General features: G+C 48.9%; 13 protein-coding genes across 13 annotated transcripts; 7 read left to right on the top strand and 6 right to left on the bottom strand.

The window, feature by feature from the left end:
- Positions 1-162: 162 nt before the first annotated feature.
- On the bottom strand, positions 163-2147 carry P175DRAFT_0434581 (guanine nucleotide exchange factor SEC2; the record flags this gene model as incomplete). The annotated part of the gene is made up of 2 exons (XM_040893669.1): positions 163-1374; positions 1437-2147. 2 exons carry the CDS (start codon positions 2145-2147, stop codon positions 163-165), a joined length of 1923 nt encoding a protein of 640 aa, XP_040753313.1.
- Positions 2148-3359: 1212 nt separating this feature from the next.
- On the top strand, positions 3360-4529 carry P175DRAFT_0206533 (DNA-binding protein). The gene is made up of 5 exons (XM_040892585.1): positions 3360-3379; positions 3468-3667; positions 3762-3856; positions 3961-3971; positions 4021-4529. The coding sequence occupies exons 2-5, from the start codon at positions 3644-3646 to the stop codon at positions 4305-4307; spliced, it is 417 nt and encodes a 138-aa protein (XP_040753314.1). The 5' UTR covers positions 3360-3379; positions 3468-3643; the 3' UTR covers positions 4308-4529.
- Positions 4530-4546: 17 nt separating this feature from the next.
- coq4 (ubiquinone biosynthesis protein COQ4) lies at positions 4547-5634 on the bottom strand. The gene is made up of 2 exons (XM_040894644.1): positions 5346-5634; positions 4547-5272 (listed from the first exon to the last, which is right to left on the bottom strand). The coding sequence occupies exons 1-2, from the start codon at positions 5560-5562 to the stop codon at positions 4623-4625; spliced, it is 867 nt and encodes a 288-aa protein (XP_040753315.1). The 5' UTR covers positions 5563-5634; the 3' UTR covers positions 4547-4622.
- Positions 5635-5754: 120 nt separating this feature from the next.
- On the top strand, positions 5755-7366 carry P175DRAFT_0545552 (uncharacterized protein; the record flags this gene model as incomplete). Its single annotated transcript, XM_040900394.1, has 6 exons — positions 5755-5895; positions 5970-6548; positions 6595-6649; positions 6708-6770; positions 6826-6937; positions 7032-7366. 6 exons carry the CDS (start codon positions 5755-5757, stop codon positions 7348-7350), a joined length of 1269 nt encoding a protein of 422 aa, XP_040753316.1. The 3' UTR covers positions 7351-7366.
- A 16-nt stretch (positions 7367-7382) lies between these two features.
- Positions 7383-8639, bottom strand: P175DRAFT_0434116 (ketopantoate reductase family protein; the record flags this gene model as incomplete). The annotated part of the gene is made up of 1 exon (XM_040893638.1): positions 7383-8639. The coding sequence occupies one exon, from the start codon at positions 8637-8639 to the stop codon at positions 7383-7385; it is 1257 nt and encodes a 418-aa protein (XP_040753317.1).
- Positions 8640-9097: 458 nt separating this feature from the next.
- Positions 9098-9911, top strand: P175DRAFT_0492539 (Sas10/Utp3/C1D family protein; the record flags this gene model as incomplete). Its single annotated transcript, XM_040895896.1, has 3 exons — positions 9098-9278; positions 9338-9504; positions 9558-9911. The coding sequence occupies 3 exons, from the start codon at positions 9098-9100 to the stop codon at positions 9909-9911; spliced, it is 702 nt and encodes a 233-aa protein (XP_040753318.1).
- A 956-nt stretch (positions 9912-10867) lies between these two features.
- On the top strand, positions 10868-11726 carry P175DRAFT_0556877 (coiled-coil-helix-coiled-coil-helix domain-containing protein; the record flags this gene model as incomplete). The annotated part of the gene is made up of 3 exons (XM_040900722.1): positions 10868-11097; positions 11248-11503; positions 11626-11726. 3 exons carry the CDS (start codon positions 10868-10870, stop codon positions 11656-11658), a joined length of 519 nt encoding a protein of 172 aa, XP_040753319.1. The 3' UTR covers positions 11659-11726.
- Positions 11727-12288: 562 nt separating this feature from the next.
- Positions 12289-13851, bottom strand: P175DRAFT_0434944 (UBX domain protein; the record flags this gene model as incomplete). The annotated part of the gene is made up of 4 exons (XM_040893700.1): positions 12289-13384; positions 13455-13576; positions 13639-13691; positions 13773-13851. 4 exons carry the CDS (start codon positions 13849-13851, stop codon positions 12289-12291), a joined length of 1350 nt encoding a protein of 449 aa, XP_040753320.1.
- A 235-nt stretch (positions 13852-14086) lies between these two features.
- P175DRAFT_0477664 (cytochrome oxidase assembly protein SHY1) lies at positions 14087-15442 on the top strand (the record flags this gene model as incomplete). Its single annotated transcript, XM_040895327.1, has 4 exons — positions 14087-14342; positions 14417-14929; positions 14985-15090; positions 15162-15442. The coding sequence occupies 4 exons, from the start codon at positions 14087-14089 to the stop codon at positions 15259-15261; spliced, it is 975 nt and encodes a 324-aa protein (XP_040753321.1). The 3' UTR covers positions 15262-15442.
- Positions 14875-17092, bottom strand: P175DRAFT_0500820 (uncharacterized protein). The gene is made up of 5 exons (XM_040897031.1): positions 16880-17092; positions 16583-16820; positions 16099-16528; positions 15494-16039; positions 14875-15440 (listed from the first exon to the last, which is right to left on the bottom strand). The coding sequence occupies exons 1-5, from the start codon at positions 16973-16975 to the stop codon at positions 15341-15343; spliced, it is 1410 nt and encodes a 469-aa protein (XP_040753322.1). The 5' UTR covers positions 16976-17092; the 3' UTR covers positions 14875-15340.
- Positions 17093-17118: 26 nt separating this feature from the next.
- Positions 17119-18543, top strand: P175DRAFT_0457134 (uncharacterized protein). The gene is made up of 5 exons (XM_040894645.1): positions 17119-17687; positions 17753-17933; positions 17991-18089; positions 18151-18203; positions 18264-18543. Exons 1-5 carry the CDS (start codon positions 17333-17335, stop codon positions 18443-18445), a joined length of 870 nt encoding a protein of 289 aa, XP_040753323.1. The 5' UTR covers positions 17119-17332; the 3' UTR covers positions 18446-18543.
- A 264-nt stretch (positions 18544-18807) lies between these two features.
- P175DRAFT_0434210 (fungal specific transcription factor domain-containing protein) lies at positions 18808-20850 on the bottom strand (the record flags this gene model as incomplete). The annotated part of the gene is made up of 5 exons (XM_040893645.1): positions 18808-19048; positions 19106-19681; positions 19735-19910; positions 19974-20437; positions 20493-20850. 5 exons carry the CDS (start codon positions 20848-20850, stop codon positions 18808-18810), a joined length of 1815 nt encoding a protein of 604 aa, XP_040753324.1.
- A 1949-nt stretch (positions 20851-22799) lies between these two features.
- P175DRAFT_0508828 (uncharacterized protein) lies at positions 22800-27301 on the top strand (the record flags this gene model as incomplete). The annotated part of the gene is given in 5 exon segments (XM_040898383.1): positions 22800-23715; positions 23763-25898; positions 26011-26232; positions 26252-27000; positions 27023-27301. The coding sequence occupies 5 exon segments, from the start codon at positions 22800-22802 to the stop codon at positions 27299-27301; spliced, it is 4302 nt and encodes a 1433-aa protein (XP_040753325.1).
- Positions 27302-27614: the final 313 nt, after the last annotated feature.

Consider the following 27614-nt stretch of genomic DNA (forward strand, 5'->3'; position numbering starts at 1 on the left):
GTGAGACGAGTCTCGGCCTAGAACGTAGATGTTGCCACAATCGCTTACACAGTAACTGAAACAGCTGTACTGTGTTCGGGCGGATTTTAAGACGATTTGGTCTTTGATGAAAGCGAAAAAAAAAAAAAAAATTGAAAATGGGGGGGGGGGGGTATCATGAGATCAAACCGTGGTGCCGTTGGGCAGAGGTTCGACAATGGTGGTGACGCATATTTCCTCTTTGGCGGACACCTTCTCGTTTGTGATTGTGTCCTTGGTGTTATCCTGTTCAACCTGCATGGCGGAGCTATCGGAAGCCTCTGTAGCCGTGTGGGGCGGTTGTTCCTCCTGCTGTTCCACTATAGCACTCGTCTGTGCGAACATAGGGATAATGCCTCCCCCAATTCTGGACCAGAACATTCTCTCCCTCAGGCGAACAGTCTCCTCCCATGCTTCCTTCTCCTCGTCGCTTTCGTCGACATGAATATGGCCGTCAAGGATAAGGCGAAGGTAACCGGTGAATTCACAGCAAGAGCGCACCTTTTCCAGGCAAAGAACACAGAGGGGATACCGTTGCGCGGTTTCATTGTCAGATGTGCGGAAACGATGAGTCCGCTCGTTATCACCGCCGTTTCGACGGTCGCCACATAGCGAGCATGGACATTCGTATTTCTTAACAGTGGATGGCATTGGCTCTACAACAAGACTTCCTTCGCAGATCCCACTCAGAACAGAGCGTCGGGTCAGCCAAGATATGCCAGGGGCTGCATCAAGTCTTAGGGTTGGCTCTATATCCTCCATGAGAACCCTCTTATAGAAGCGAGTCTCCTTGAGAGAAATTCCAGATGTTGTGTGCTGTGACGAGACACTTCCATTAGGGGAATGGGTCACGGATTTGGAGGGGGACGAGTTAGCGGAGCCGAATCCGCTGGTGCTGAAACCAGCCAAGCTCATAACGTTCAACCCTGCATAGGTCCCGCTCGCAGCCCGGCTAGGAGGTTTAGAGGTTTTGACTAGGTAAAACAATTCCCGGAAATCCTCGTACGCCTGCAGGTCGGTTCGGCACACTGCTTTGATGAAGTTTGCAAAACTGGTGGAGGGTCCGGGGGCGATTTCGGCATGGACGACTTGATCTTGAAGATCTGTAGCTTCCATGCTCTTTCTAGAAAGACCCGATGGTTGAAGGGGACCGGCTGGGGAGGGTGGAGCAGTGGAGATGGCTGTGCGACCATCGAGATCATGGTTTGATATGTTCATAACATGCAGAACGGATTTCAGCTCTGCGAGTTGTTCCTGATGCGACGCGAGAAGAGATTCGGTGTCTTTGATTTGGGAGCGTAGCTGTTCATTTTTCTTTTCAACGGCTTCGCGCTCAAGCTTCGCAGCGGCAACCATCTAGCAGGGGAATTGTTAGATTGACATCGGGGGCAGAATCATTCAAAGGGGAGACGAATTACCTTGTTTGCTTCCTCAAAGAGGGCGGCTGTCAGAGCCTCTAGCTCTTGCTCAATACCTTTCTTTTCCTTTTCCACCGAGATGCGCTGAGCCTTTTCTTCCGCCAAAGCGGCCTTGAGGCGGGTAATTTCGTCATCAGCATCGGATTTCTTGATATAGACCAGATTTTCAATGTCTCGTCGATAGCTCTCGTTTGCTGATTCTAGCGCACGAACCCGCTCCCGCGCCTGGTCCAAGTCTTGGCGGGTGGCGACTAGGTTATCATCGAGTTTTGTTTGATTGTTGATTGCCTGCACGAGCTTAGCGCTCAGAGCGGCAACTTCATTGCTGAGACCAGGGTGATGTGACGGAGGCGAGGGCGACTCAGAAGATTCGGGACTGCTTGGAAGTCTGGGGTCTTTTAATGTGCTGAAGTTGTTATCCGGGAATCCCCCAACGCTAACAGAACGAATGGCCGGTGTGGGTTTCCCCAAAGCGGCTGCAGACAGGTCATTTATAGACCTGGCTTTAGTGACGAGTCTATTGGGGGAGTGAGACCTATTGCCTGAGGAGAGGGATCGTTTGTGGCTGGTGGGACGCGGAATCATGGTGGAGGGGGACAGGAAGGAATGGCGCGAATAGTACGAGTGAAAGGCGATTAAACTAGTGACATCTTTAGCTTCTCCTCCCGCAAGAGCCGTATACGTTCGGGGTTCAGGGGCGTACTCTGTCATGGTGGTGGAGAGCTGCCTGAGGTGCCGGAGGATAAGGGAAACGTCGTAGTCTTATCTCATGAAGCAGACGAAGGAACGTTGAGAATTGTGTATTTGGTCGAAGGATGCCAGAATGGAGATATTATAGGGTGCTAGAGCGTAGATAGCTTTCAAGAAGGGCTGCTAGTGGATCCAGAGACGACGGACGCATTGAATGTGGAGAGAAGGAATGGACTTGAGAGGCTGGGGGAGAGAAAGGATAGACGCAGAAACGAAGGTATAGGAAGGGGAAAAGAGGAAGAAAGGCAGAGGGATTGGCTAATTAAGTGGAAGGAGTAGGAGGCGTAACCCCTCTTCGAAGAGGGTGGTTAATAGACCAGGAGGAAGAGGAAGAGGAAGAAGAAGAAGAAGAAGCAGAAGCAGAAGAAGACGAACAGGAAGCGGAAGAGTTGGAGAATGGGTGAAATCTGATTACGGCTGGAAATACGAAGATGGGTGGCGGGTGGTAATATTACCGGTCTCACGATGGTATTGTATTGCTGAGTCACTCTTGTGACCTGCCCAATTTTTAGTAGCGATTCAGGTTGTCCCCTCGATCTCTATCACATTCTTTTATAACTCATAATTGCTAAGGATAACTTTGTCCCGAGTCGTCCGTGCCTATATTAAACCACTATTCAGCTGTCTTCCCATTCGCTGAGATGCAGGATAGCGGCGGGATCTTGATCCTCTCAGCAGCGAGCTCCCACCCAGTCGTTCGGCTCTACATCTTCAGACGCAAGGAACTCCCCTGGCCGTCTCCTTGACGTTGACTAGGATTGTCCTTGTTTCAATTTATAGAATCGATTTTCTCCACTCAGCTTAAATTGGTGTCGAGAAATCTGAAGAACTCCGTGCAGTTCCGAGCTCCCTATCCTCGCCGCCATCCGACGGAGTTGCATCGAAGGCCATCATTTGGAGATCGGTTACCCACTTCCTTAGATGGTGACGACACTCGGCGCCAAAGAGACCCTCACCCACATTGTTGAAGTTTGAGACTGTATTCTCCGGGGCTACCATTCGAGTCTCAGAAAGACGTGCGCCCACGGAGGACGACGGAGTATTGAAGCTGTGTACGGAGTATCGCACTGACACAACCGTAGGTAACCGCAATAAATGCAGTGACATGATTATGTACCACCTATAAATACGCACGTCAATGAAAAATATTATCATATTTTATAGATCTATTATTTTACACCAAAGGACCGAGCGTAGGTAGCTGGAGCCTCAGGCTCGCCCAAACCACCCCCCCCCCCCCATGTTGTAGCCTTACTGCCTCAGGATCCAACAATATTATAGTGGGGTTCGAAACTTCTCTACGGAGTACTAAAGTATTCAACAAGATAAACCCATCTTGATCATTGCGAGTTTGTCTCACGTTAAAAACGTAGGGAGGAGACTCACAGAGCTACTTTTTGTCTCGGATAATTCCTATCCCCTATTCCACAGAGATTACAGTACTCGTTTGACAAGCCATGGCGGACGCAGACCTAGAAGAGGTGAGCATACAACCCCTCCCCCCCCCCTTAAACCGCTTTGCTCGTCTTGCTCGATCAGATCGATATTTACCCAAGACGTGATGTGCTGCAATAGATCCGACGGGCTCGTCTCGCGCAACTCCAGCAGCAACAGGGTGGCTCTCGAGGAGGAGCAGCTCCCTCCGAAGGCAACCAGGACGACCAGAGACAGTGAGTTTTGCGATGGCCCCTCCTCTCTCCACCGCTCCGCAACAGCTCAACCGAAATATACAGAAAAGCTTTCCTAACTAACTACTCTACTTTTTCCCCTCCAGACAAGCCGAAGGTATACCCCCGTTGTCAAATCCCCATTCCTCTCTAACAGAAATACCCAGCCGAACGCCGCTCTACAATCCTCAACCAGATCCTTGAGCCCGAAGCCGCAGACCGTCTAGGGCGCATCCGTCTCGTCAAGGAATCGCGTGCCGTGGATATCGAAAATCGTCTGCTCATGCTCGCTCAGACAGGCCAGCTACGGCAAAAGGTGACCGAGGAGCAGCTGAAGCAGCTTCTCAACGCGGTCGCGGAGAACCAGCGCAAGGATGAGGAGGAGCATAAGATTGTGATTTCTCGGCGGAAGGGAGGATGGGAGGATGATGATGATGATTTGTTGGATTTGTGAGCGGTTGTATGTTTCTTTTCTTGTGTTGATTGTTCCGATTTGATTTCTTAGCCCCCCTTCCCATTATTGAGAAAAATGAGGCGTTACGATTTATGATATCTTGGTTTCGACCATTGATCTTTTATGCTATAGTTGATGCTGGCTGAGAGAGAGAGAGAGAGAGAGTAATAAAGTATGGGTGCGTGTTCTTGAGATATGAAGTCAAGAAAGATGCTAAGTATACATATGTTTTCACGCTTAAAAAAAAAAAAAAAAAAAAAAAAGGTAAAATACACACAATGTTCCTCGCCCGTAAGAGCGCACATTATTACTATACTATACAGACTTCCCCTCGAGTCTCTCCTTCTCCCGCTTCTCCTGCATCCTAACCATCTTCCGAATCTCCCTCATATCCGGCGGCTTCTCAATCCCAAACTCCGCACGTAGCTCATCCACGTCCTTCTCCAGAATCTTCTCCCAATAGACATTAATCAGCTCTTTACTCTGTAACCCGCTTCGCACCGCCCAGGGCAGATACAACGAAAAAAGCCTCTCGCGCTCTGCGGGCTTTAACCGAATCGCCGCAAACATACTCAGCCCCGTCATGGGGATCACCGTATTCAGGAACTCGAACGCCTTGAGCGCCAGCTCGCCCTCCACGAAGGTCGGCAACCCGGTCACCGCATGGAAGAAATCGTGGCACTCGCGGTACCGCTGCATGACGTACGCGCATTCCTCGTCATCGATGTATTGGACATTGTCGCGGGTATCCGGGCTGACGCCTTCTCTGTCCAACCAAGCGGCGTAGGTCCGGCCGATGGAGTTCTCGGGTAGAGAGCGGAGGTAGGGAAGTCGCAGGGTGGTTGAAGTTATGCGGGGGCGGTCGCGGAGGATTTGGCGACCGGTTGGGTCTTGGAGCATTGCATCGCGCAGTCGGTAGATGAAGTATGGCGTTGCTGTGACTTCGCCGAGGGTTGCGATTAGGTCTGGAAGAGGAACTCAATATTAGCGAGTTACGGGGTATTTGGAGGGGGGGGGGGGTTTATAGAGCAAGCTCACCTGCTCTTCGAGGATTCAGGAGAGACCCCAATGCAGAGCCTACGGTGAGAAAGCCCTTCTCGAGGAAATTGAGCGGAACATGGTTGGGATATTTTGGCGGCGGACGATTCAAGCCGGAAAAAGGTCGCGAGCGACACGTTGATCGGATGGGAATTGACGGGAGGGCTAATTCTCGGGCACGGAGAGGTGCACCACCATACCTTCCGAGAACAGACATATTCCCAGTCAACCCAAGCTGAGATGAGGAGAATGAATGTTGTCAGTTTGGGTGGTGATAGTGGTGGTATGATACGGAAGATGGATCGGACAGCATGGATGGCTGCTATGTGGCACCGTACTACTGATAAACATTGATTGATAACCGCGATATCTGACTCAACTATCCTGAGCTCTAGCCTTCGAACGCAAAATGAAGCCAAGTTGGTGGCCGGGGGAGGAACATGAACAGTTCACAGACTGGGCCATTTCCAATGGCATTGTTGCGAATGGAGTCGGTCCTGCGCGATTCCTAGGCCGTGGGTTGGGAATGATCGCCTTGCGAAGTATACAAGTACGCCGTTGATCCCCCCCGCCCCAAAAAGAGCAAGGCCTTCTGTTACATATTCTAATCACCAGCAACCACAGAAAGATGAAGCTATTGTGAAAGTACCACGGCAGATAATGTTGACAGTCGAGGGCATCCCGTCTTCATTTACCGAAAATTTCCCAGAAGGCACTCCTGTTCACGTGCTTCTGGCTGCTTTCTTGACCAACGGAAACCCGCAGGACCTTAAACAGTATGACCCCTGGCGGAAGACCTGGCCCAGCAGAAAGGATTTTGAAGACTGCTTGCCTATTCTGTGGCCGGAGTCTCTGTGCGGCTCGAACTGTGAAGCCGATCCTCGCTCTGCCAAATCGACAAATCTCCTCCCGCCGTCGATCTCGGGTCGTTGGAATAGCATCCGGAAAAGAAAGCCAAAACACGAATACAAGAGTTCTCATCAAAATCTCCTCCTTCAGCAGAAGACCAGGTTGCGCAATGCGTGGGATAGGGTTGTTGCTGTCTTCCCCGACACGGATTGGGAAAGCTTTTCCTACCACTGGTTGATTGTCAATACCAGAAGCTTTCACTATTTAATGCCTGGCCAGGAACCACCGGAGGACCGAAACGATGCCATGGCATTGTTACCCTTTGCTGACTACTTCAACCATTCTGATGTAGCGGTATGTGAACTCAGCTCCATTTGAGAAGCTTTACTGACTAGAATAGTGCAATGTAAAATTTGACGGCAAGGAATACGTCTTTAGGGCTACCACATCATATGGTATGTACCTACGTTATATAAGTTTAGTTTTGGGGGTTGGTTGCTAATTCCAGTGTAGAAGAAGGCGAGGAAATATTTATGAGTTACGGACCACACCCGAATGATTTCCTTTTCACTGAATGTAAGACAAAATGAGCCCAGGCTTTCACTTGCACCTGATTAACTTTATATGTTAGACGGGTTCTACTTGGACGAGAACAAGTCTGAATCATTATACCTCGATGATATTATATTTCAAGACCTAAGTCCCTCTTTCCAGGAGGAGCTGAGTTTGCAGAAGTATTATGGGTAAGTCTGTTTGCCCTCACACTGGCTCCCTATTCTTGATTGTTTCCCTGCTTCTTCGAGGCACTATTTTCGCCCCACTCACAATACACACCAGGAACTATCAATTAACGGCCGCCGGCGTCTGCTACCGGACCGAGATTGCTGCCTGCATGAAATACATGCGACCCGAAGATTGGCAAAATTATGTCCTCGGTTACTCTACCAGAGGATTTGACGCAAAAAAATCCGAAGCCGTTATCCAAGAATGGATAACTGCTTATGAAATGGAAGCAGAGGCGGCTATAACTGAACTCGAGCGTCTGTGGTCTGGTGAAATCGCCAGACAACACGGCGAGAAGGTGCGAATGCTGCTGAAACGGTGGAGACAGATCCAGAATCTCTGTCAAGAAGCCTTTGATACAGTGTCAGGCTAGAAACCCCAAGGCTATCAGAAAAATGGACACATTTAAAATTTTTCGTCCTCAAAATCTCTCATAATATCAACCGGTATGGCGCCTGATTCTCGCTGCTTTGACCGTTGCTGTTTTGCCAATACCAAGTGCTTGATCATGTAGTTCACGACGCACTTGATGCCCAGCTCCTCGCCCCTGCGCACGATGTAGCCGTTCAGGTACTCGATCTCTGTCGTTTTTCTGGCACGCACATCCTGCAACATGGAGCTGTGGTTCTTGGCTGTCTTATTCGCAAGTTGTGTAACCATCCACCGTAAGCGTTCAGGAGAGAAACGACTTTCTATTCCAGGTATCCCCTGGAGTTCCGGCAGACTGCAGACCACACTCGAAATTTCAAAAAGCAGAAGCCGCATTATACGAGTAAAGCTATAATTGTAAAGGAGTTCGCCATTTTCGCAATCCATCAAGGCTGTCAGAGGGTTGATGACGGAATTCATCGCTAACTTCTCCAGCTGGTAAAGCATAAGTGAAGAAGGGGTTTCAGCGACAGCGACTAGGGGCGGCGTAAGGGTGAGGGTGCGGAGCAGATATTTGGTGCTTGGGGGCCAATCAACCTCATTTTCACTCGTTGTAAGGGAGCCTGTGCTATGCGGTAGCACGGGCCCCAATATGGTTGTGCCCACACCAGTATGAGAAACTTGAAACGGGTCTTTTCTTCGCGCCAGGCCATGGCTGACAATGCCAAACATGTAGTGTGGACGTTGATGAGGATCAGGAAAAACTTTCTCGTTAACTTCATCGATAGTACCCATTCCATTTTGAAGAAATAGGACGGTAGAGTCGGGAGTCAGGCGGTGACTGACGGACTCCAAAGCCATTGCTGTCACAGGTGCCTTGACAGAAACGATCAAGCATTCGATTTGTTCATCATCCTCTGCCGAATGTGCCAATGAATCTTCGACAGTTTCGTCCAGAGTCTCGTCAGAAATTTGCTGATCCTCTATCGGTGTTCCATCTTCTTTGTTCCAGTACGGAAATGAATGCCATGTTTTATCATGCAAAACGTTAACGTCAAACCCTGTCTTGATATCATCCAGTCCGTTGCTATTGATAGACAGGCACTTCTTCTTCGCTAACCAAGACGCGTATACATCTGGGTTATGGAGCAGAAGAGTGATGGGTGGTGGGGACGGCCGACTTGCCAGAGAGTGGGCGACGAAAGTTCCGACATTTCCAAGGCCGAGGATATGGATGCGACCAGACAATCGATGCCCTCTAGCCTCTCTTGACGCCTCATCAGCGTCTTGCATCCAAGTCGATGCCAGCCGACTCGGACACATCCGTTGAACATTACGCCCCCTGGCAAGGCATAATTCCGATATTGCCGTCCGCAAGAGCGGACGGACTCCTATTGTATGCGACACTTTGAAGAGATTGGCGAAGACGACCAATAATATCAAGAATCTAGCACCTTGGAGTCTAGGGAGCACCTGTTCCCTAGCTGTATCGCATTTGAGATAGAAATCTATTCACTCATAGCCCACCAAGCCATGCGCAGAGACTAAATGGTGGTGTCGACAGCAGTGAACATCAGCCATTTGTATGTAACTTTTGAAGTTGGAGAAAGAAAGAGCTCTCCACCGCCTACCACACCGCCTCCAGATGCAAAAAAAAAGTCAACACTAATTTCGCCAACAAAATTTTATGAGATCCTCAAACTCACTCACTCATTTCACTTTCTGCGGTGGTTCATATTCTAATACACGATATGGATACTACGGACATTATTACGCTGCTTGAGCAGCTGGATGACAACGTCGATGACCTGGAAGAGATCCTTAACCCAATCCTAGACAGCACCGTGGTTGAAACATCCAAGAAGCTACCAGTCTTGGACAAAGCCAAATTTCACGTTCTTGTGACTTATACTCTTGAGTCTCTTCTATTCTGTACGTATCATGTCTCTGAATATTTGACAAAACGAAGCAATTTACTGACTATAATCAAGCGTATCTCCGTCTACATGGGGTTAATGCCAAAGAGCACCCTGTCTTTCGAGAATTAACAAGAGTGAAGCAATACTTCGAGAAAATTAAGGCGCTAGAAACTGAACCAGAACAACGAACTATGACACTTGACAAACAGGCTGCTAGCCGCTTTATCAAGCACGGTCTTGTGCGTAGGCCCTTCTCCCAATTTAGTTGATAAACAGCTACTCATTGACACAGGCCGGAAATGAAAAGTTTGACCTGGAGCGGAAAGAGCAAATTGCTAAGGAAAAGGCACGCGCACAATTGAAGGCATCATTGCTGGCAAAGAACGCAAGCGCTACTCCGGAAACCTCCTCTAAGAACCATACAAGTGATTCCGACTCCGATTCGGGGTCTGATTCCAACCAGCCTGGCGACGAAGAGGAAACGAAAGCATCACAACCGCAGCAGACGTCGACTAAATCCCAGAAGGGCAAGAAGGGGAAAGATGCAAAACATCCAAACCGCCGTACCAAAGAGGGACGTAAAGAGCAGAAAAAAGATAGAAAAAAAAAAAAGGTGGAAGCGAGGAAGGCGAGAAAGACCACTTGAATGCCGTGACTATAGGATCTTAACACCACATGATACCACCCGCGTCGGTTTGTTTATGAAAGAAAGATGCTCCACATCACCACTGCTAGGACCATTGTCGACGCTTGTACTAGATCGATGCTCATGTCTGCAATACCACCTCGGCGCCCTCATATACCTCTCGTTAGGTGAGACGGCTGTGACCATCATATTACATCCAACAGCGGCTGGCCTTTCGGGGGTTTGTCTCTTCAGATCACCCCTATAACAGATATCCGGGTTTGTGGGATCTACGCTTTGAATCCTTCCATCGAGTGCAAAAAGATTCAAACAGCTGGCGCGAAATGAACCGGCAACTTCCACCACATTTCCCGCAACTTTATCAATATTCGATCAAGCACAGTCTCGATCATCATTCACGAGTGACTCATCAAGGTCATGGTCTCGGAGGCCCGGAGATAATGCACGAGACAGATGCTTTTTTGTCATAGATTAGATTAGTTAATCTAGATCGATGATGGAAACCCAGAAGCAATAACAGTCTGGTTTTATAAGACCTCTTTTGTAAGTGAATTATAGTAGACATTCATTCAGCCTTTCTGGCACTTGGACTTTTTGCACAATTACAGTAGCTACGTAGGTACCTGGTCTGGGTAAGGCCGCGTAACGGCGATACGGTCTTATAACCGCCGCTGCCGGATTCTCCCGTGAAAACGTCAGCCAAAAATACCGCACTTGGTAAAACCCGGTAATAACTGGTTCCTGATGACATAATCTGCGCCTCGGCCAATCGAAATCGACGAATTTGCCCTGTGCATCGGAGTTTTCGACTTCTTCTCCGCCGACGTTTCGAGCGGCTTCTTAAACTTCTCTCTCTCTCTCTCTCTCTCCTCACTATATAACTTTCGTCTCCCATCTCGATCCCGGTCTCGATCCCCTCACTACCCCGAAATAACATCCCATTTCACATAATCAAAATGCCTCGTCAACGCCGTGGTGCCGCTCCTACCCCTGCGCGCAGCGCTCCCACCCGCCCTACTGCCGCTCCTGCTCAACCGGCTCATGCTCCATACGGCCAGCAGCACAGCCAGCCTCACTCGACTGCTGCCCACCCCCCTGCTGCCCCTCAGCAGGCTCCTCCCGCTCCCGCTCCTGTCCAGCAGAGCTCTGGACCCGGCCTCTTCGGCCAGATGGCTTCCACCGCTGCGTAAGTCGCCGCCCTGCCCCCGGTTCCATATCCACTCCGCAGGACTCCGGGTTGTTTTGCAGTGGCAAACTACCTCGGGAATAGCAATAACAACCCTGGGATTCATTTGCTCTCTGAAAAAAAAAAAGAAATACTGACTTTTCCCCACAGTGGTGTAGCTGTCGGTTCCTCCATCGGACACGCCATCGGTGGTTTCTTCAGCGGCGGCGGCTCCAGCGCTCCGGCTGAGACCCAGCAGGCCCCTCCCGCTCAGTCTCAGGGTATGGACAGTGGACTGTGGCAGAGCAACGCCGCCAACAGCTCCTGGGAGAACCCTGCTTGCGAGGCTGATGTTCGCAGCTTCCGCAAGTGCATGGATGAAAACCAGGGCAACATGTCCATCTGCGGATGGTACCTTGACCAGCTGGTACGTGCTTTGCCCCTTTGCTTTGGTTCTACTAGAACAGGCTCCGCTTGAGAAAAGCAGCGCATCTTGGGAGATATCATTGCTAATACCTTTTTTTTTTTTTTTTTTTTTTATCTTTACAGAAAGCCTGTCAGGCCGCAGCTAAGCAGTACTAAGCGATCGAACTGGGTACTTGTCTCATGTATACTGTTTTTTTTTTCTTACGTTTTTTTTTTTTTTTTTTGGATGAAAATTAAGTACGCACTGGTTGTTGTTGTGTGCATTGGCAATGGCAACAATTGGGTCTGGGAATAAATAACTAGAGTGCGGCTGGACTCTAGATGGTACGACGATAGTCGATTTGTGTCTTTGCATAGCGGCGTAATTTCCCTCTACTGTATACCATTTTCCTTGAGGAAATCACAATCTGGGTTGTTTTAAGTATAAATCATGTGTTCTAAGGATGAGATGGACACGAGAAATAATTCAAAAAAAAAAAAGCATATTCTCCTCTTCATTTTGTTCTATTACTCGTAGTAGTAGTTTTTACAGGGAACCTAAAGTATGTCAGTGGAAGACATCTTGTTTACGAAACCCTTGGGTCTAATTTTGGAGGAAAGTCCATATATATTATTTGTTGTTTTTTTTACAATTGACGTGATTGAAGAACTCATCAAGGCAGGAACAATATTATAGGTATATGATTATCCTACACCACTACCGGCATAACCATTTTTCAACCCTGAGAATATTCATTGCCCATCGTCGTCTTGTCGGGGTTCGAAATTAAGCTACGTGAAATAACGTTAGTAAAAGCGACCGCAACATCGACGTCCAACTGTGAGGTCGAGAGGGTTAGTAGATACAATCCGTACCTGGTTCCCATTGTAAAACTGACTCCTATCCTGGTCGTTTTGTTGGTCTCTCAGAGTCCGAATGTTTGGGCCGGATGCGAATGGACGGCGCCGCTGCACAGTATCCTCTGTTGGCTGTGGAGTGCTTGGTTGGGCGGGTTCGGGTTGAGACGATGCAGCGGCGGGGCCATAGGCAAACAATGAGGCTCCTAGCCCTATGGCGGTGCTGACAGCAGAGGAAACCAGTCCATATACGACGGAAACTGCTCGAACAGGCAAACTTAACGTGGAGCTGGACTCCGTATATGCCTCTATATATGACTTGACGGGGACCATAACGAAGGTCGCAGTGGACCCGACTATGAGCTCTTGAAGCGCCTGGTCCTCCTCCGCAATCGTAAGAGTCTGGTTTGGTAAGGGGGTGAGAATGTGCTTCAGGTTAAAGGGTCGTTTTTCCTCCCCCATTTCGCCATCGAGCCAAGCTCGTACATCTTTTCGAATAGTCTGGGATGGTGTGAATGTTGACCGGACCGACCTTCCATCGAACAGCCGTACCTGAAGGCGATATTGTGAAGGCGGACCACGTGCTGGCCTTGGCTGACTGGCGGAGGCTTCCTCTGTGGGCTGCGGCCGCTTTGATGCGGAAGGCTCCCCCTTTGCCTTCTCTTTCTTGTCTTTGTTGGCAAGTTTAGGTCCTTCCTTTTGTTTTGGGGGTTGCTGTGCTGCAGTGGGTAGAGAATATCGGGGAGTCCGTGTAGTTTCAACCTTCTTATTTTCCGATTTCCTGCTGGGAGTAGTTGGACTCGGCTGGCCTGGAGTCGATTGGGAATGCGCCGTACCGGTTGTGGTAGAGGGGGCTGTAACGCCCGGTTCAGTAGCCTGGGTGGTGGAGGGACCTGCCTCCTGGCTTGGTGGTGGATTTTGCGACACTGTCGAATGCACAGCCTGTTGAGTCTGAGGTTTACTGCCATCTAGAACAAGCATAAGCCGACTGTGAAAGTCTTCCTTCGAGATTTCCGGTACGATGTATTCGCATAACATTCCATTTCTACAAGATTGTCAATGTCCGTCTTGCGCTAAAGGGGTCCACTGATTTGCAGCCTGAACCTCATTCATACCTTATGGCAATCACTACCGGGTATTGTGTAATAGGGCAAACAGAGGAGAGGAACCCTGCTTCTGGGCTGTCTTTGGCGATGCGCAATAGGACAGATTTTGTTTCGAGTAATGGCGTAAACTGCTCAACGAAAACATGTTAATAATTGCACCCCAAATCTGAAAGACAGAGCCTGCGCATAGTACCTCATCGCCTAGAAAATACTCTTCCTCCCATGTAGAGCTTGTTTCGCTGTCATCTGTAGAATGGGAAATCAGTGAATAGCTGGATACTATGAGCGCCAGCAAGACCCCCGCCAACAATTACTGGACAAACAAACCTCGAACAAAGCAGACAACAGCCTTAGCTTGTTGAACAGCGAGTGTAATTCCTTCCTGAAGTGACCCGGAGAAGAACATGTTGAGGAGAGGGAGTGGTGCTGCAGAGTAAGAAGGACGAGTATGTCAATTCGTCGGCGGCGAAGACCCATTTGATTGCCGATCACGAGTTCCACCTCCGCTAACTAACTATCAGTTCACCATTCCGACTACTGCCTTCTTCTTTCCTTTCCTCCAGGAGTCTTTACCTCTGCTCAACATCGCAAAAGCTACACCATATCTTCACTGTACTATACCAACTAGTTCCCAATTGGACATGCGATCGGTCTTTTCGGTCCTGCAGCGGACCGCTACAACCCCGGTATGGCAACAACCGATTTCTTCCATCCGGGGTCCTCACTCTCGCCTGGCCTTCAAGCTTGATTCAATTTGCGCCAGATGTCGCCGCCAGCAGATCCGATTCTCAAGTAACCGGCAACTGGCCGATGATCCCCGGTGGCTCTCTGTCGTGGACAACCCAGCTCAACTTGTGCGAACAGGTCGCAAACATGGTCCTGGTTTAATTCTTCTCGGTATTGCCTCCTACCTGAATATGGGCTACATTATTTACCGCGGAGAAACTGACCGGGGTTGGGGAATTCGTTAGCATTGATTCCTATTATTTCGTTCGCATTGGGAACATGGCAGATCCAGCGTTTGGACTGGAAGACACAACTGATCGCGAAATATGAAGATCGTCTGGTTCGAGATCCTCTCCCGCTCCCTCCGCGTGTTGATCCCAGCGTTGTTTCCGAATTCGATTATCGCCGTGTCTATGCTACGGGTCGTTTGCGACATGACCAGGAAATGCTGATCGGGCCTCGTATGCGTGACGGCCAGGATGGATTTTTGGTTGTTACGCCGCTGGAGCGAGGAGAGGGCGAGAGTACGGTGCTGGTTAATAGGGGGTGGATTTCTAGGAAGATGAAGGACCAAAAGGACAGGGCGACGGGGCTGCCGCAGGGCGAGGTCACTGTTGAAGGGCTACTACGGGAGCCCTGGAAGAAGAACATGTTTACGCCGGATAACAAGCCGGAGGAAGGGAAATTCTACTTTCCAGATGTTGAGCAGATGGCTGAATTGACCGGCAGTCAGCCGGTTTGGATTGAGCAGACAATGGGTAAGCTAATTTCCTATCTAGTCTGCAGACGCTGCAGCTAACCTGAGTCTATTAGTCCCGGATTTGGTTGAGTCGTACGACAGGGAGGCAAAGGGCATCCCGATCGGTCGACCGGCCGAAGTGAACCTGAAAAACAACCACAGCCAGTATATCTTCACATGGTACGTTCATTTCGAGCCTCCCAGGGCTTCATATCGCGGCCCAGCCGGGAATCGTTGCTAACTTCATGCAGGTACGGATTGTCCCTTGCGACATCTATCATGCTGTGGATGATTATCCGAAAGAGGCCTAACGAGGCCACACGTCGTGTGCGTCAGAATCGGAATTGGTAGTTTTGCCGTGCTGGTTTCGCGCATACGGAGGCGTCGGTTCTGCTTGTCTATTATACGGTTTACTGTAAGATAGTATTCATCATGGCGGCATTGCGAGTCTCATATCCTGCAGCAGCTCCTTGGGCAGATGCTTTTGTGCGAGAGAAAATACCGTTGTAGTGTTATTGAGATGTCGTTGCCTGTCGAATTAGCATTCTGATTTCAAAACACCAAGACTTCCCTCAAAACTCACCTCCTCATCATGGTTGTAACGTCGGCCTCATCGATAGTTTTGCGGCCAGCGTGTTTGGAATATGCAGCTAGATCTTCGCCCACTTGCTCAAAATACCATGAAGAGGCTTGCTCAATAGCCGCCAGAGTGGACTTGCTAATTTTCGCCTTGGGCCCTGCTCGAGCTCGTGCAAAGCGCGTAGCCAGCTTTTTAACGACGCCTGCAGGCAAATTGGGGACAGGAATTCCATGTCGCGAGAGTTTCTTCTGTTTTGAACCCTGTATAACGGTCTCTCCATCCCGCAACCCTCCGCCAATCAGTCCAGGACTCTCACTTGGAGTCACTCTTTGCGGAAGGTTAAGTTCTAGTCCGAAACCACCGGTAAAATCACCGGCATCGTCGCTGTCATCGGATCCAGGGCCAAGATCTGGTTCCAAATCGACGGCTGGCAGTTCAAACCCTTCGTCGTCGTGCAGAGGTCCATCCGGATTCAAATCATCGATAGGTGCTTGGGGCGATGGAAAGTTGAAGTCGAAGTTGAATCGCCCAAGATCTTCCGTTTCTCCCCTACACGTAACATTTATTAGTAACATGGCCTAATGACACCTGCGCACACTGGGACTTACCCCCGATCAAAAGCGCCTTGGCTGATGACAGTTTCATCCCGATCCTCATCGTGCACTAAGCCTGTGAAATCGCCGCCCTCAGAGTCGCTGTCAAGCCTGGTAGCATCCCCGAAATTCTCGCTAAGGCGAGCACCACCAAAACTCATCATAGATAGCCGCGCCCTATCGCGATCCAGAGTAGCTCTTCGAGGATACTCGACAGAAGTATGCGTGATATCGTCGTCCTCTAATGCCATTGACAACCGAGGTGGACGTATCTCGGGGCTTCCCTCGTCATCTTCCTCGACATCTTCTAACGGCAAGGATAACCGTGGTCGCTCAATCTCCGGTTCATTATCGAGCTCGTCAATCTCGTCTAGTTCTTGTTCCACCTCCAATTCGGGCTGTACCTGTGGCGATGAACGAATCTGTTGTGAGATGGGGGCAAGCGCTAGATATTTTTGTCAGTTACTTCCATGCAGCACCTATCGTTTTAAACACATACCTTTACTTAGGTTCCGCAGAACATCAAACGTTGTTTCCCGTGGACCACGTCCACTTTTCCGGCGATCCCGACCAGGGGTATTTGCCGCGCGTCGTTGCATTGCGCGAAGTCCATATGGGGTTGACGGAGCTCTGGTCCCTGGTGTCCACCGAGAAGCTGATCTGTTCGCTAACGGCGTCGTTGACGCAAGTCGACTCGGCGTGGAAGGATACCGGGTATGACTAGGAAGTCGCTGCAGCTACAAAATCGATTAATTAGCATTGGAACGTATTTTGACCAGATAATGCATGCACCAACCCTCGTGAGTGTTGTATCACCGGCCGGAGTGAATGCTTCAGAGCTATCAGAATCCCGCGCGCGCCGGCGACCGCGCCGGTTTGGAGTAGCTGACATCAAGGCGGATAGCAAAGTACCCCTAGCATCAGAATACCCAACGTATATACAACGGAAGCGCCGAAATTCAATCCACAATAGGTGTGGACCAATATGCGATGACAAGGGAAGAGTTGACGAGGGGTCGATTGTGCATTCTAGAGCGCGTCTTCGGCGGTGGCATAACAACCTTCCTTAGTAAGTCGGGCTTGATTGGGGAAAAGCTTATCGATAAGATCCCGCTGACTCAGCTAAAAAAAAAAGTTGCGCTGCAGACGTGCAAGAATTGCGGAGAAACCGTTTGCACCTACGAGAGTGCCATTGATTCTTCGCTCGATCTTTGAATATATTTGGGCACTGCTTATTCAAAAACGAAATATGTCTGGAGAAACAGCCACTCCCTCCGGCCTAGCCGCCAAGGTGGACAAGAAGCGCAAGAGACATGCGGAAGAATCCTCGAAGGAGACAAAAGCCGCTGCCTCCAAGCCTACCGGTGATGTTTCCGAGGGTCATCAGAAGAAGAAGAAGAGGAAAAATGGAAATAAGAAGACAGAGGACACCGATAAACCGAAGATGATCAGAGGAGAGCCCTTGGAGAAAGAGCGCAAAGGTGGCATGGATGAGTCCATTGGGAAGATGGATGGCCGGCTACTTGCAGACCACTTTGCGCAGAAGGCCAAGCGACACAACAAGGAGCTGACTGCTGTTGAGCTGAGCGATATTAGTGTTCCAGGTATGATGATTTCTTTGCGACCCTTGCCGGTAAATTTGCTGCTCGATTTTCACTAACGAATGCAGACTCCGCTTTCCTTGATACATCATCCTTTGATGCCGCAAGAACACTCGAGAAGCTTCCTGATTTCCTCAAGGCCTTTAGTCCTAACAAAGGAGTCGATTTCGAGAAGGCATCTCAGCACAAGGGCACACCTCACACCATTGTTGTCTCTCCTGCTGGTCTGCGTGCCGCCGATGTAGTGAGGTGTGTAGCTCATGACGATATACTGGGAAGAGAAATACTAATAGTCTGGATGCAAAGGTCCCTTCGAACTTTCCAGACAAAGGAATCTCCTATCGGTAAGCTGTTTGCGAAGCACATTAAGCTGGAGGAAGCCAAGCAGTTCCTGGATCGAGCACGGTAAGGCTTATATATTCCGCGTCAAGATCCACCTATATTTCAAGGCTAAATACCGTTATAGAGTGGCAATCGGGGCTGGAACCCCGGCTCGAATCTCTGATTTGATTGATTCTGGTACTGTCTTATGCCTATGATCGCTGTCTTTGTTTAAGAAGTTTATACTAACCCCTGTAGGATCCCTGAAACTGGATGAGCTGGAACGTATTGTTATCGATGGATCGTACGTTGATCAGAAGCAAAGAGGTATTTTCGACATGAAAGAGACCCATCTACCACTTCTTAAGCTCCTTACCCGGTCCGAGTTTCGTGAGCGGTATGGAGCAAAGCAGAAGGGAATTAAAATCTTGGTGTTTTAAGTTATGCATATTATGGATTACGTGGCGTTAATAAAGTAGGGCTTAGCTTTTTCTTCTTATTCTTGTGGAAGTTTGATATTGTCGGCATGTATATACCTAAATAAAACGTGTTTAGTATGCATCGACCATTTTGCCTGCGATCTCTTTGTAAGGCGAGATGTTTACCTGGGCAATTCTTCCCAAGCGTCGCCTTTCCCAAACTCACTATGCCCCCTTGCAGGGTCGAAAGGCTACTTTCGAACTTCTACTCCTAAAGGGGATTATCCGGTACGTCTCGTGGGCATTCAACACAAATATACGTAGGTAGCTTTGTGGACGTGGGGCAATATTAAAATTCTGTATCCAATGCCGGTAAAACATACTCATGTGCCACAAAACTGTATTGTTTTCTGGATTGCATCTTCTGCCGCCGAGCGACAATTTGTGCAGTATGTCTTGATCTGCTTTATGCCATCATTGGGTATGTTCACGGCGAGAGACGACAAAAACGCCTCCACCTGGCCAATGAGCTTCATATCGGTTAACCGGGAGGCACTTCGAGGGTTACGAATTATGGTTGAGGAAAGTGACTTTAGCGCTACGATGGGGTAGTGTATTAGGAACCTAGCACATTGATGTTAGGGTTGTGTAATGGGGAACAGTTAGGGCTATTAAACCTACCCGACAACGGCATAATCCCCTTCTGGCAAGTATCTCATCAGCTTCACTGAGGCTCTCGCAGCATCGGCGCATAGTGATGCTGACATAAATACTCTAGAACGGGGCGGGGGACTAGCCGAGAGGCATATTCCGTCTTCTCCAGGTAGGTCCATTCCTATATTGATTCCTCGGCTTGCAACTAGACGATGAATTGCGATCACGCAGTTGAAATATGAGTAATGTAGGAAGAGGAGCATGATGAACGCTGGAGATTGCGGGAGAAGCGGGCAAATTTGTGCTTCCGGTTGATATTCCGAAGGCAGTTTCCTTTTCCAATGTTCGAGTTTCTCATCTAGTATCCCAATTGATGTCATTATCTCACCAAGTGGTCTATTCTCTGCTGCAGCTGAATAAAGAGCTTTATATAGTTGACCTTTGATGGTGGCAAGTTGACAATGGGCTATAAAAGCATCAAAGCAGTCGTATGTATTTTTCGTGGGTATAGTTTGTTGGGGGTCTGTATGTGATGTTGTTGGTAGGCCTATACTCACGTCATCGTCACTCTGTGCTAGAGGCTTTCCAGAGCGAAGAGATATACTGGACGGATCAGTGTGACTTTCGGTTGTAGATTGCAATCCAAATGGACTCACTCTCGATCAAGGCTATAAGCGATCCAAAACACCCTTCGTCGCTGTTCCGACTCTTCTGGATTCATCGCAGATACATTATCCATCCTCTCTAGCCCAAGGTCATGACAGAAACGAATAGCGGTAGCGATCAACAAGTTACAAGGTTCAGAAGCCATGGTTCCTAAAAGAAAAACGATCTGGATAAAATGATTAGGCTCTATCAATACTTCTCTATAAGAATGGGGGAAATTGGGACATACAATTCCCAAAAGGGCTTGGATGGACCATAGACTTGCTGGGCCAAGGCAAAGACGGTTTAGGACTGAGAGTGCGTTTTTAATAAAAAACCAGCTTTTCTGATAATCTGGTTGCACCGCTTCCCAATTCTTAACGCGAGACGAAGTTCCTAGAGCGAGTACAACATTGATACTAGCCCAGCATGCAGGACTTTGAGAGTTGATATCGAGTTTATCTTGCTGGAAGAGGGCGACAAGTTTAGCGGGTTGAAATAAAGGGCACATTTTGTTGAAGTTCTGTAAGAAGTCATCCAGAATGGATAATACTTCTTCCTTTGGCGGAAGCGGGTAGAACGCCTTTCTGGGAAAGGCACCATGTATTGAAGCATAGGCCATTTGCTTTTGATATTCGTCGATTGGTAGTATTGGAGTTAACCCGGTCTTTTGGCTCATCCACTCCAGTCCACCATGCGAGAATGCAGACAAACCTGGACGCTTGGTCAATGATGTGGATTAGAATGTGTAGCATGGCAGAGAACTCACCACCAGTGGTCGGTTTATCCAATAGACACCTAGGGATGAATATGTTAGCAAGATCATCCTTCGTAGAATGATCTTCCTCATCGTATAAACTTGGCTCGGCCACGTATCTATCCAGGTCCGGGACTGTGGTTGTAGGAAGCACTTGTGAGCCTGCATGCATATTCTCGGAACAGACCTCACCCTTGTCTTCCGTTGTGTTGTCGGATTCGGGAAATGCAGGAGTTCCGGATTGTGAATCATCAGGTCCTTCGGGAAAGGATGGTGCAGTGACCATTCTATCGCTGGCTATATCGAAACCTAACTCCTGTAACCGAGCTTCCATCCGTCCTATTTTTGTCTCTAAACGATCAATCATCATGAGACTATCGAATTTAATACGTCAGTGCTCCGCTGAGGATAACCAATAATAATAAGGGTAGTTGAGTACTTTTTTAGGTTCCTTTGGCGCCTATATTCATTGATGCTATCTGAGAATTTGGCCCTCTCTTTGTCTGGGAGCATGGGTTCTTCGACAGCGCATTGCGCCTTCTTGGATCGGCGCTTCTTGCTAGCCTGGGTGGATAGACTGTTAGAAATGATCCTGATATCCACGAAAGAAAAATACCCACGGTCTTTCTTCGTCGAGAACCTGTCTGCTCTGTCCCTGAAGGGTGAAATCGAAGAGAATTCCTGATTTCCGACATGACCACCCGATCTGGCTGGTATCCAGCATTGCTCTTACTCTTTGCGATGCCACTCATTATTCAGATCGTTTTGTATGTGGCGAAGTTCATCACGAAGCCACGCCGTTGCAAAGATCTGAATATGTTTGGCGTTACGCAGTCAGGAATGGTGGTGTTGAAGAAGCGCTAATAATGGGATATGGGTCAAGGCCATGGTATATTCAGTTGAAGAAAAGAGTTAAGATGAAGTTGAAAAGGTAGTATTACTGAAAGTTGATTGGGATCAAATAACCCACTGAAAGAAAGAGCTGGTGATTTCCCCTCACTTTCGTCCTCAGCACCGCAGTCCAACGGTGCTAAATCTACTAGACTATCGGAGAGTCTTCGATCCGGGGTAATGACTGTGTAATATCAGGTTATTGTATTTTACAATGCAGAGCTGAGTAATCAGTTTCTCCAGTATAAACCAATTATACATTGATATTGTGCCATCAAACTTCATAAAATTTGGTTCGGATGCCGGATGTTTGCTTGAAGTGGATAAGAAGTCGTGTATTGAGAAAGTACGGTATTTTTGAACCACCTCATCCTCCCAGACCTTCACTTCAATCTTCGACAATGGGCGATATACCAAACCTACAAACTACCTAGATACTATATTACCCCACTACTATTACATGAACCCAGCTAACCCTCGGCGTTTTGAGATTTGCTCTGGAGATTCAAAATGTGGCTACCACAGCCGCGACCAGATAAGCTTAAACTGTACCTAAGGAACCGTCGTAGGTACACCCGGGACTCCGTGAACTTTGGGGCACCACCGTCACCATTAGTACCTAACTCTTATTATGGGCCTTGATCTTCAAGAATGCATAATACAGGAGCTCAGCTGAACCTTTGAGGTCAGATTTGCCTCTCTCTGACCCATTCTCAACCCTCTCCTCTGCCGTGTAGCTCGGAACCTCGGAGGATGACCCGATGAACAATGACAGACAACAGACAGTCTTAATGGGGTACTAGAGTGGAAGCATCTGGCTGGACCCATTGGTCCATGATCCTTATTTGACTCTGGGATGCAAAGTCACCGGATTATCAGGCTCTTTCAAATTCTGGCGAGGTCTCGAGAGGGTTTTCCTTCTCATAGGTTAGGGCTGTGTTTATTCACTCCCTAGATGTCTACTTGTTGTTACACCATAGTGCACCTAAGTAGTAAGATATTCGCAACGACAGGCATTACGAACATCTTTTCCTCTCGGGATCGGGATTTTCTCTTGCCATGAAGCTGCTTATGTTCCAGTTATCTCCGTAAACCCTTTGCCAGACGATTCCTCCGCATCTGGGTGGGTCTCTGAAGATCGAACAATATCTTGACACTAGAGCGTAATCACTGCCTGTGGTTCGTTGCATAGTTAATAGGTCTGGAGGGGGCTTACATATATGATATTGTTGGTGGCTTTGAGGTTTCTTTCATCGACTTTGGCTATTAACGCCACATTTGTGGGAGCTGCATTGTCAGGATCATGTTTCTATCTGAATTGTTAAGATTCCCGCTGCTTAACTTCCAATGCTCGCCACCAATTCATCCCCGTCTCTTCCCCTCTCTCACACATTCTAACAAACCTTTTAGACAGAAAATCAAAGCAAAATGCCGTTCTTTGGGGTGATCAGCCCTAGTACTCCCCGGTCTCAGTCCGTGGTGAGCCACAATGTCCCACAGTTGCACGAAGCCAACGAGAATGACAGCACAGTTGACGACCATTCTGAAAATGAATATACAGAGAGTTCTGAGAAAGGGAAGATTGAAGATGGAGAGATTCTGCATGGAAAGGAAGACGAGATTGAATTTCGTGTAGGACATCTAGTCCAAAAATTGACTCGTCAATCCACGGGATTAACCACCGAAAGCACCCTTGATAACCCATTCTTCCTTGATGACCCTGAATCTACCCTCAACCCCAACAGTTCGAACTTCAGAGTCCAGGACTGGATGAAGATGCTGCTCGCAATCAGGTCCCGTGATCCTGAAAAGTATCCTGATCGAACAGCCGGTGTTGCCTTTAAGGATCTCAACGTCCACGGATTTGGATCTCCGACTGACTACCAAAAAAATGTGTTGAATTCTCTCCTTGAGCTTGGAACCATTGCTCGCAGATTGGTCGGGATCAAAATGCCAAAAATTCAGATTCTTCGTGACGTTGATGGACTGGTCAAAAGTGGGGAAATGCTTGTTGTCTTGGGAAGGCCTGGTAGCGGATGCTCGACCTTGCTCAAGACTATCGCTGGAGAGATGAACGGTGGCATATCTGCCAAACAGATGCAAAACGCCTTCCGTGGAGAAGCAATATACACAGCAGAGACCGATATCCATTTCCCTCAGCTTTCAGTTGGAGATACACTGACTTTCGCCGCCCTCGCGAGAGCACCACGAAACCGCTTCGAAGGAGTCAGCCACAAACAATATGCGGAGCATATGAGAGATGTGGTGATGGCTATGTTAGGGCTCTCCCACACAATCAACACTCGTGTGGGAAATGACTTTGTCCGTGGTGTTAGCGGTGGAGGTAAATATCCAAAATCCCCATCATGGAACACTGCTGACCCCCTATAGAGAGAAAACGCGTCAGTATTGCAGAAGCCACCTTAAGTCAGGCTCCTCTACAATGCTGGGATAACAGTACTCGGGGTCTGGATAGTGCCAATGCTTTGGAGTTCTGCAAAAACTTGGCTTTAATGAGCAAGTATGCGGGCACATCTGCCTGTGTTGCCATATACCAAGCCTCTCAAAGTGCCTACGATGTTTTCGATAAGGTCACCGTGCTTTATGAAGGAAGGCAAATCTACTTCGGAAAGACTAGAGATGCGAAAAAATTCTTTGTCGATATAGGATTCGAGTGCCCTGATCGTCAAACAACAGCCGATTTCTTAACTTCGCTCACCAGTCCCCCAGAACGGTTGGTTCGGCCCGGATTCGAAGACCGTGTCCCTCGCACCCCAGACGAATTCGCAGCGGTATGGAAAAGAAGTGAGGCCCACGCCGAGCTTATGAAGGAAATTGAAGAATTCGAAGCTCAATATCCTTTGGGTGGTTCTTCTTATAATGCCTTCGTGGATGCTCGCAAAGCCATGCAGGCTAAGCAGCAGCGAGTGAAGTCGCCATACACCATCTCAATATGGAGCCAAATCGATATTTGTGTTGTCCGTGGATTCCAGCGACTGCGTGGAGATTATAGTTTAACAGCAACTGCACTGGTTGGCAACTTCGTTATGGCTTTGATCATTGGTTCAGTCTTTTTCAACCTCCCACATGACACAAGTAGCTTCTATGCTCGTGGCTCCCTTCTATTCTTTGCAGTTCTCTTAAATGCCTTCTCAAGTGCCCTGGAAATTTTGACCCTCTATGCACAACGGCCCATAGTGGAGAAGCATGCAAGATATGCCTTTTACCACCCCTTCGCCGAGGCAGTTGCATCGATGCTATGCGATACGCCCTACAAATTGATTAACTCGTTCACATTCAATGTGCCATTGTACCTGATGACCAACCTACGTCGTGATGCTGGCGCCTTCTTTATATTTTGGATCTTCTCTGTGGTTACAACATTCACCATGTCAATGATTTTCCGAACAATCGCAGCAACATCTCGCTCACTTTCCCAGGCCCTTGTGCCTGCAGCTATACTGATTCTCGGCATGGTCATTTACACTGGCTTTACAATCCCCACCCGGAATATGCTTGGCTGGTCTCGCTGGATGAATTATATCAACCCGATTGCTTACTCGTTCGAGAGCTTCATGGTAAACGAATTTCACGGACGACAATTCGACTGTTCCTCTCTTGTCCCTTCTGGGGGGGGCGCCTATGATAGTGTGTCTATGCAGTACCGAATTTGCTCCACGGTTGGCGCTACGTCTGGATCTACAACGGTGTTTGGGACGGAGTATGTGGCTGAAAGCTACAACTACACCAACGGGCATCTATGGAGAAATATGGGCATTCTTATCGGCTTCATGGTCTTTTTTGCTTTTATCTATCTTTACGCAACCGAGTATATTTCGGAGCAGAAGTCAAAAGGTGAGGTCCTCCTTTTCCGCCGTGGTCGTCAACCCAATCTTGCCGCAGGAGAAAGCGACCCGGAAAGCCCTAGCCAGCCATCCAGCGGGGCAAAGACAGAGGAATCCACTCCTCGAATTTCTGCCAAAATCCAAAGACAAACAGCAACTTTTCATTGGGAAGATGTGTGCTACGATATCAAGATCAAAAAAGAACCACGAAGGATTCTGGACAACGTTGATGGTTGGGTCAAGCCTGGCACCTGTACCGCTTTGATGGGTGTCTCGGGGGCAGGGAAAACGACGTTGTTAGATGTTCTAGCAACAAGAGTCACAATGGGGGTGGTTACTGGCCAGATGCTTGTTGATGGCCGCCTACGTGATCAATCCTTCCAGCGTAAGACAGGATATGTGCAGCAGCAGGATCTCCACTTGGCTACAACTACCGTTCGTGAAGCCCTCAGATTCAGCGCCTTGTTACGTCAGCCTGCACACCTCAGCCGCCAGGAGAAGCTTGACTATGCTGAGGAGGTAATTAAGCTCCTTGGTATGGAAGCTTATGCGGATGCAGTGGTTGGTGTGCCTGGAGAGGGCTTGAATGTTGAGCAACGCAAGCGCTTGACTATCGGAGTGGAGCTCGCGGCCAAGCCGCAGCTGCTTTTGTTTCTGGATGAACCGACTTCTGGACTCGATAGTCAGACTTCGTGGTCTATTCTGGATTTGATTGATACCCTGGCTCAACACGGCCAAGCGATTCTGTGCACCATCCACCAACCCTCGGCTATGTTGTTCCAGCGATTCGACAGGCTCCTCTTCTTGGCGACGGGGGGGGAAGACAATCTACTTTGGAGAAATTGGGGAGAACTCCTCCACCCTTTCAGATTATTTCACTCGTAATGGCGCTCATGCTTTGTCTCCGGGAGAAAACCCGGCAGAGTGGATGCTAGAAGTCATTGGAGCAGCTCCAGGCTCGCATAGCGAGATCGATTGGCCCCAAGTATGGCGCTCAAGCCCGGAATACCGGGGGGGTCAAGGAGCACCTTGCAGAACTCAAGTCAACGCTATCGGCTAGGCCTGTGGACGAAGGTGATCCAAAGGCATTGCGTGAATTCGCGGCACCCTTCCAGGTACAGCTGTGGGAATGTCTGGTGCGGGTTTTTGCCCAGTACTACCGTAACCCAACCTATATTTGGTCCAAGACTGCTCTGTGTATTCTCACGCCCCTGTACATTGGATTCTCATTCTTTCATGCGCCGAACTCGATCCAAGGCCTTCAGAACCAGATGTTTAGTATTTTCATGCTCATGACCATTTTCGGAAACCTCGTTCAGCAAATCATGCCCAACTTCGTCACCCAGCGGTCTCTCTACGAAGCACGCGAGCGTCCGTCCAAGGCCTACTCATGGAAGGCCTTTATGGCAGCCAACATCATGGTCGAAATCCCCTGGAACACCCTCATGGCAGCCCTGATGTTCTTCTGCTGGTACTACCCAATCGGCCTGTACCAGAATGCAACGGCCACCGATTCAGTGGCAGAGCGCGGGGCCCTGATGTTCCTGCTGCTTTGGACATTCCTGCTCTTCACCTCGACGTTCGCGCATCTGGTCATCGCCGGGATCGAACTGGCCGAGACCGGAGGCAACGTCGCGCAGCTCTTATTCTCGCTCTGTCTCGTTTTCTGCGGCGTCCTCGCCACCAAGGATGCCATGCCCGGCTTCTGGCTGTTCATGTATCGCGTCTCGCCGTTCACATACCTTGTCTCCGCGATGCTCTCCACGGGTCTGTCCGGAACAGCCGTCCACTGCGAGGCCCGTTGAGTATCTGCGGTTCGATCCGCCCGGGAACCAGACTTGCCAGCAGTACCTGGGCCGCTACCTCGACCGGGTACAAAGCGGCTACATCCAGAACCCGATGGCTACGTCGGGCTGTGCCTTCTGCAGCATGCACACCACGGATACCTTCCTCGCGTCTGTGTCGAGCAACTTCGATGACGCCTGGCGCACCTTTGGTCTGATGTGGGTGTATATCGCGTTGAACATTGTTCTGGCGGTGTTTATCTATTGGCTGGCCCGTGTGCCCAAGGGAACGAGGGCATAGCATAGTATCGTGTACCGGGACGACCTATTACTTGAATTTCTTCAGTCCCCGACTTGGCATTGTAGCAATCTGTATGTATTTACGGGTTCTATTGTAATTTTCTCTTTATAGTACGTACGTACAGTACGGAGTAGAAAGTAGAAAAAAGGTACAGTACAAAACTCGACACCTGAGGCAGAAAAATATAGACCGGGGTAAGTTGATTTCTCACCGCCCACCCAATATCAAATCTCCGCCCGGCAGAAAAAGTAAATTTCCTGAATTTTTTTTTAATAACGAACGAACGATTAACTATTGTGGTTTTTGTGAGTTT

The sequence above is a fragment of the Aspergillus ochraceoroseus genome (assembly GCF_002846915.1).
Source record: "Aspergillus ochraceoroseus IBT 24754 chromosome Unknown P175scaffold_3, whole genome shotgun sequence".
Lineage (NCBI taxonomy): Eukaryota > Fungi > Ascomycota > Eurotiomycetes > Eurotiales > Aspergillaceae > Aspergillus > Aspergillus ochraceoroseus.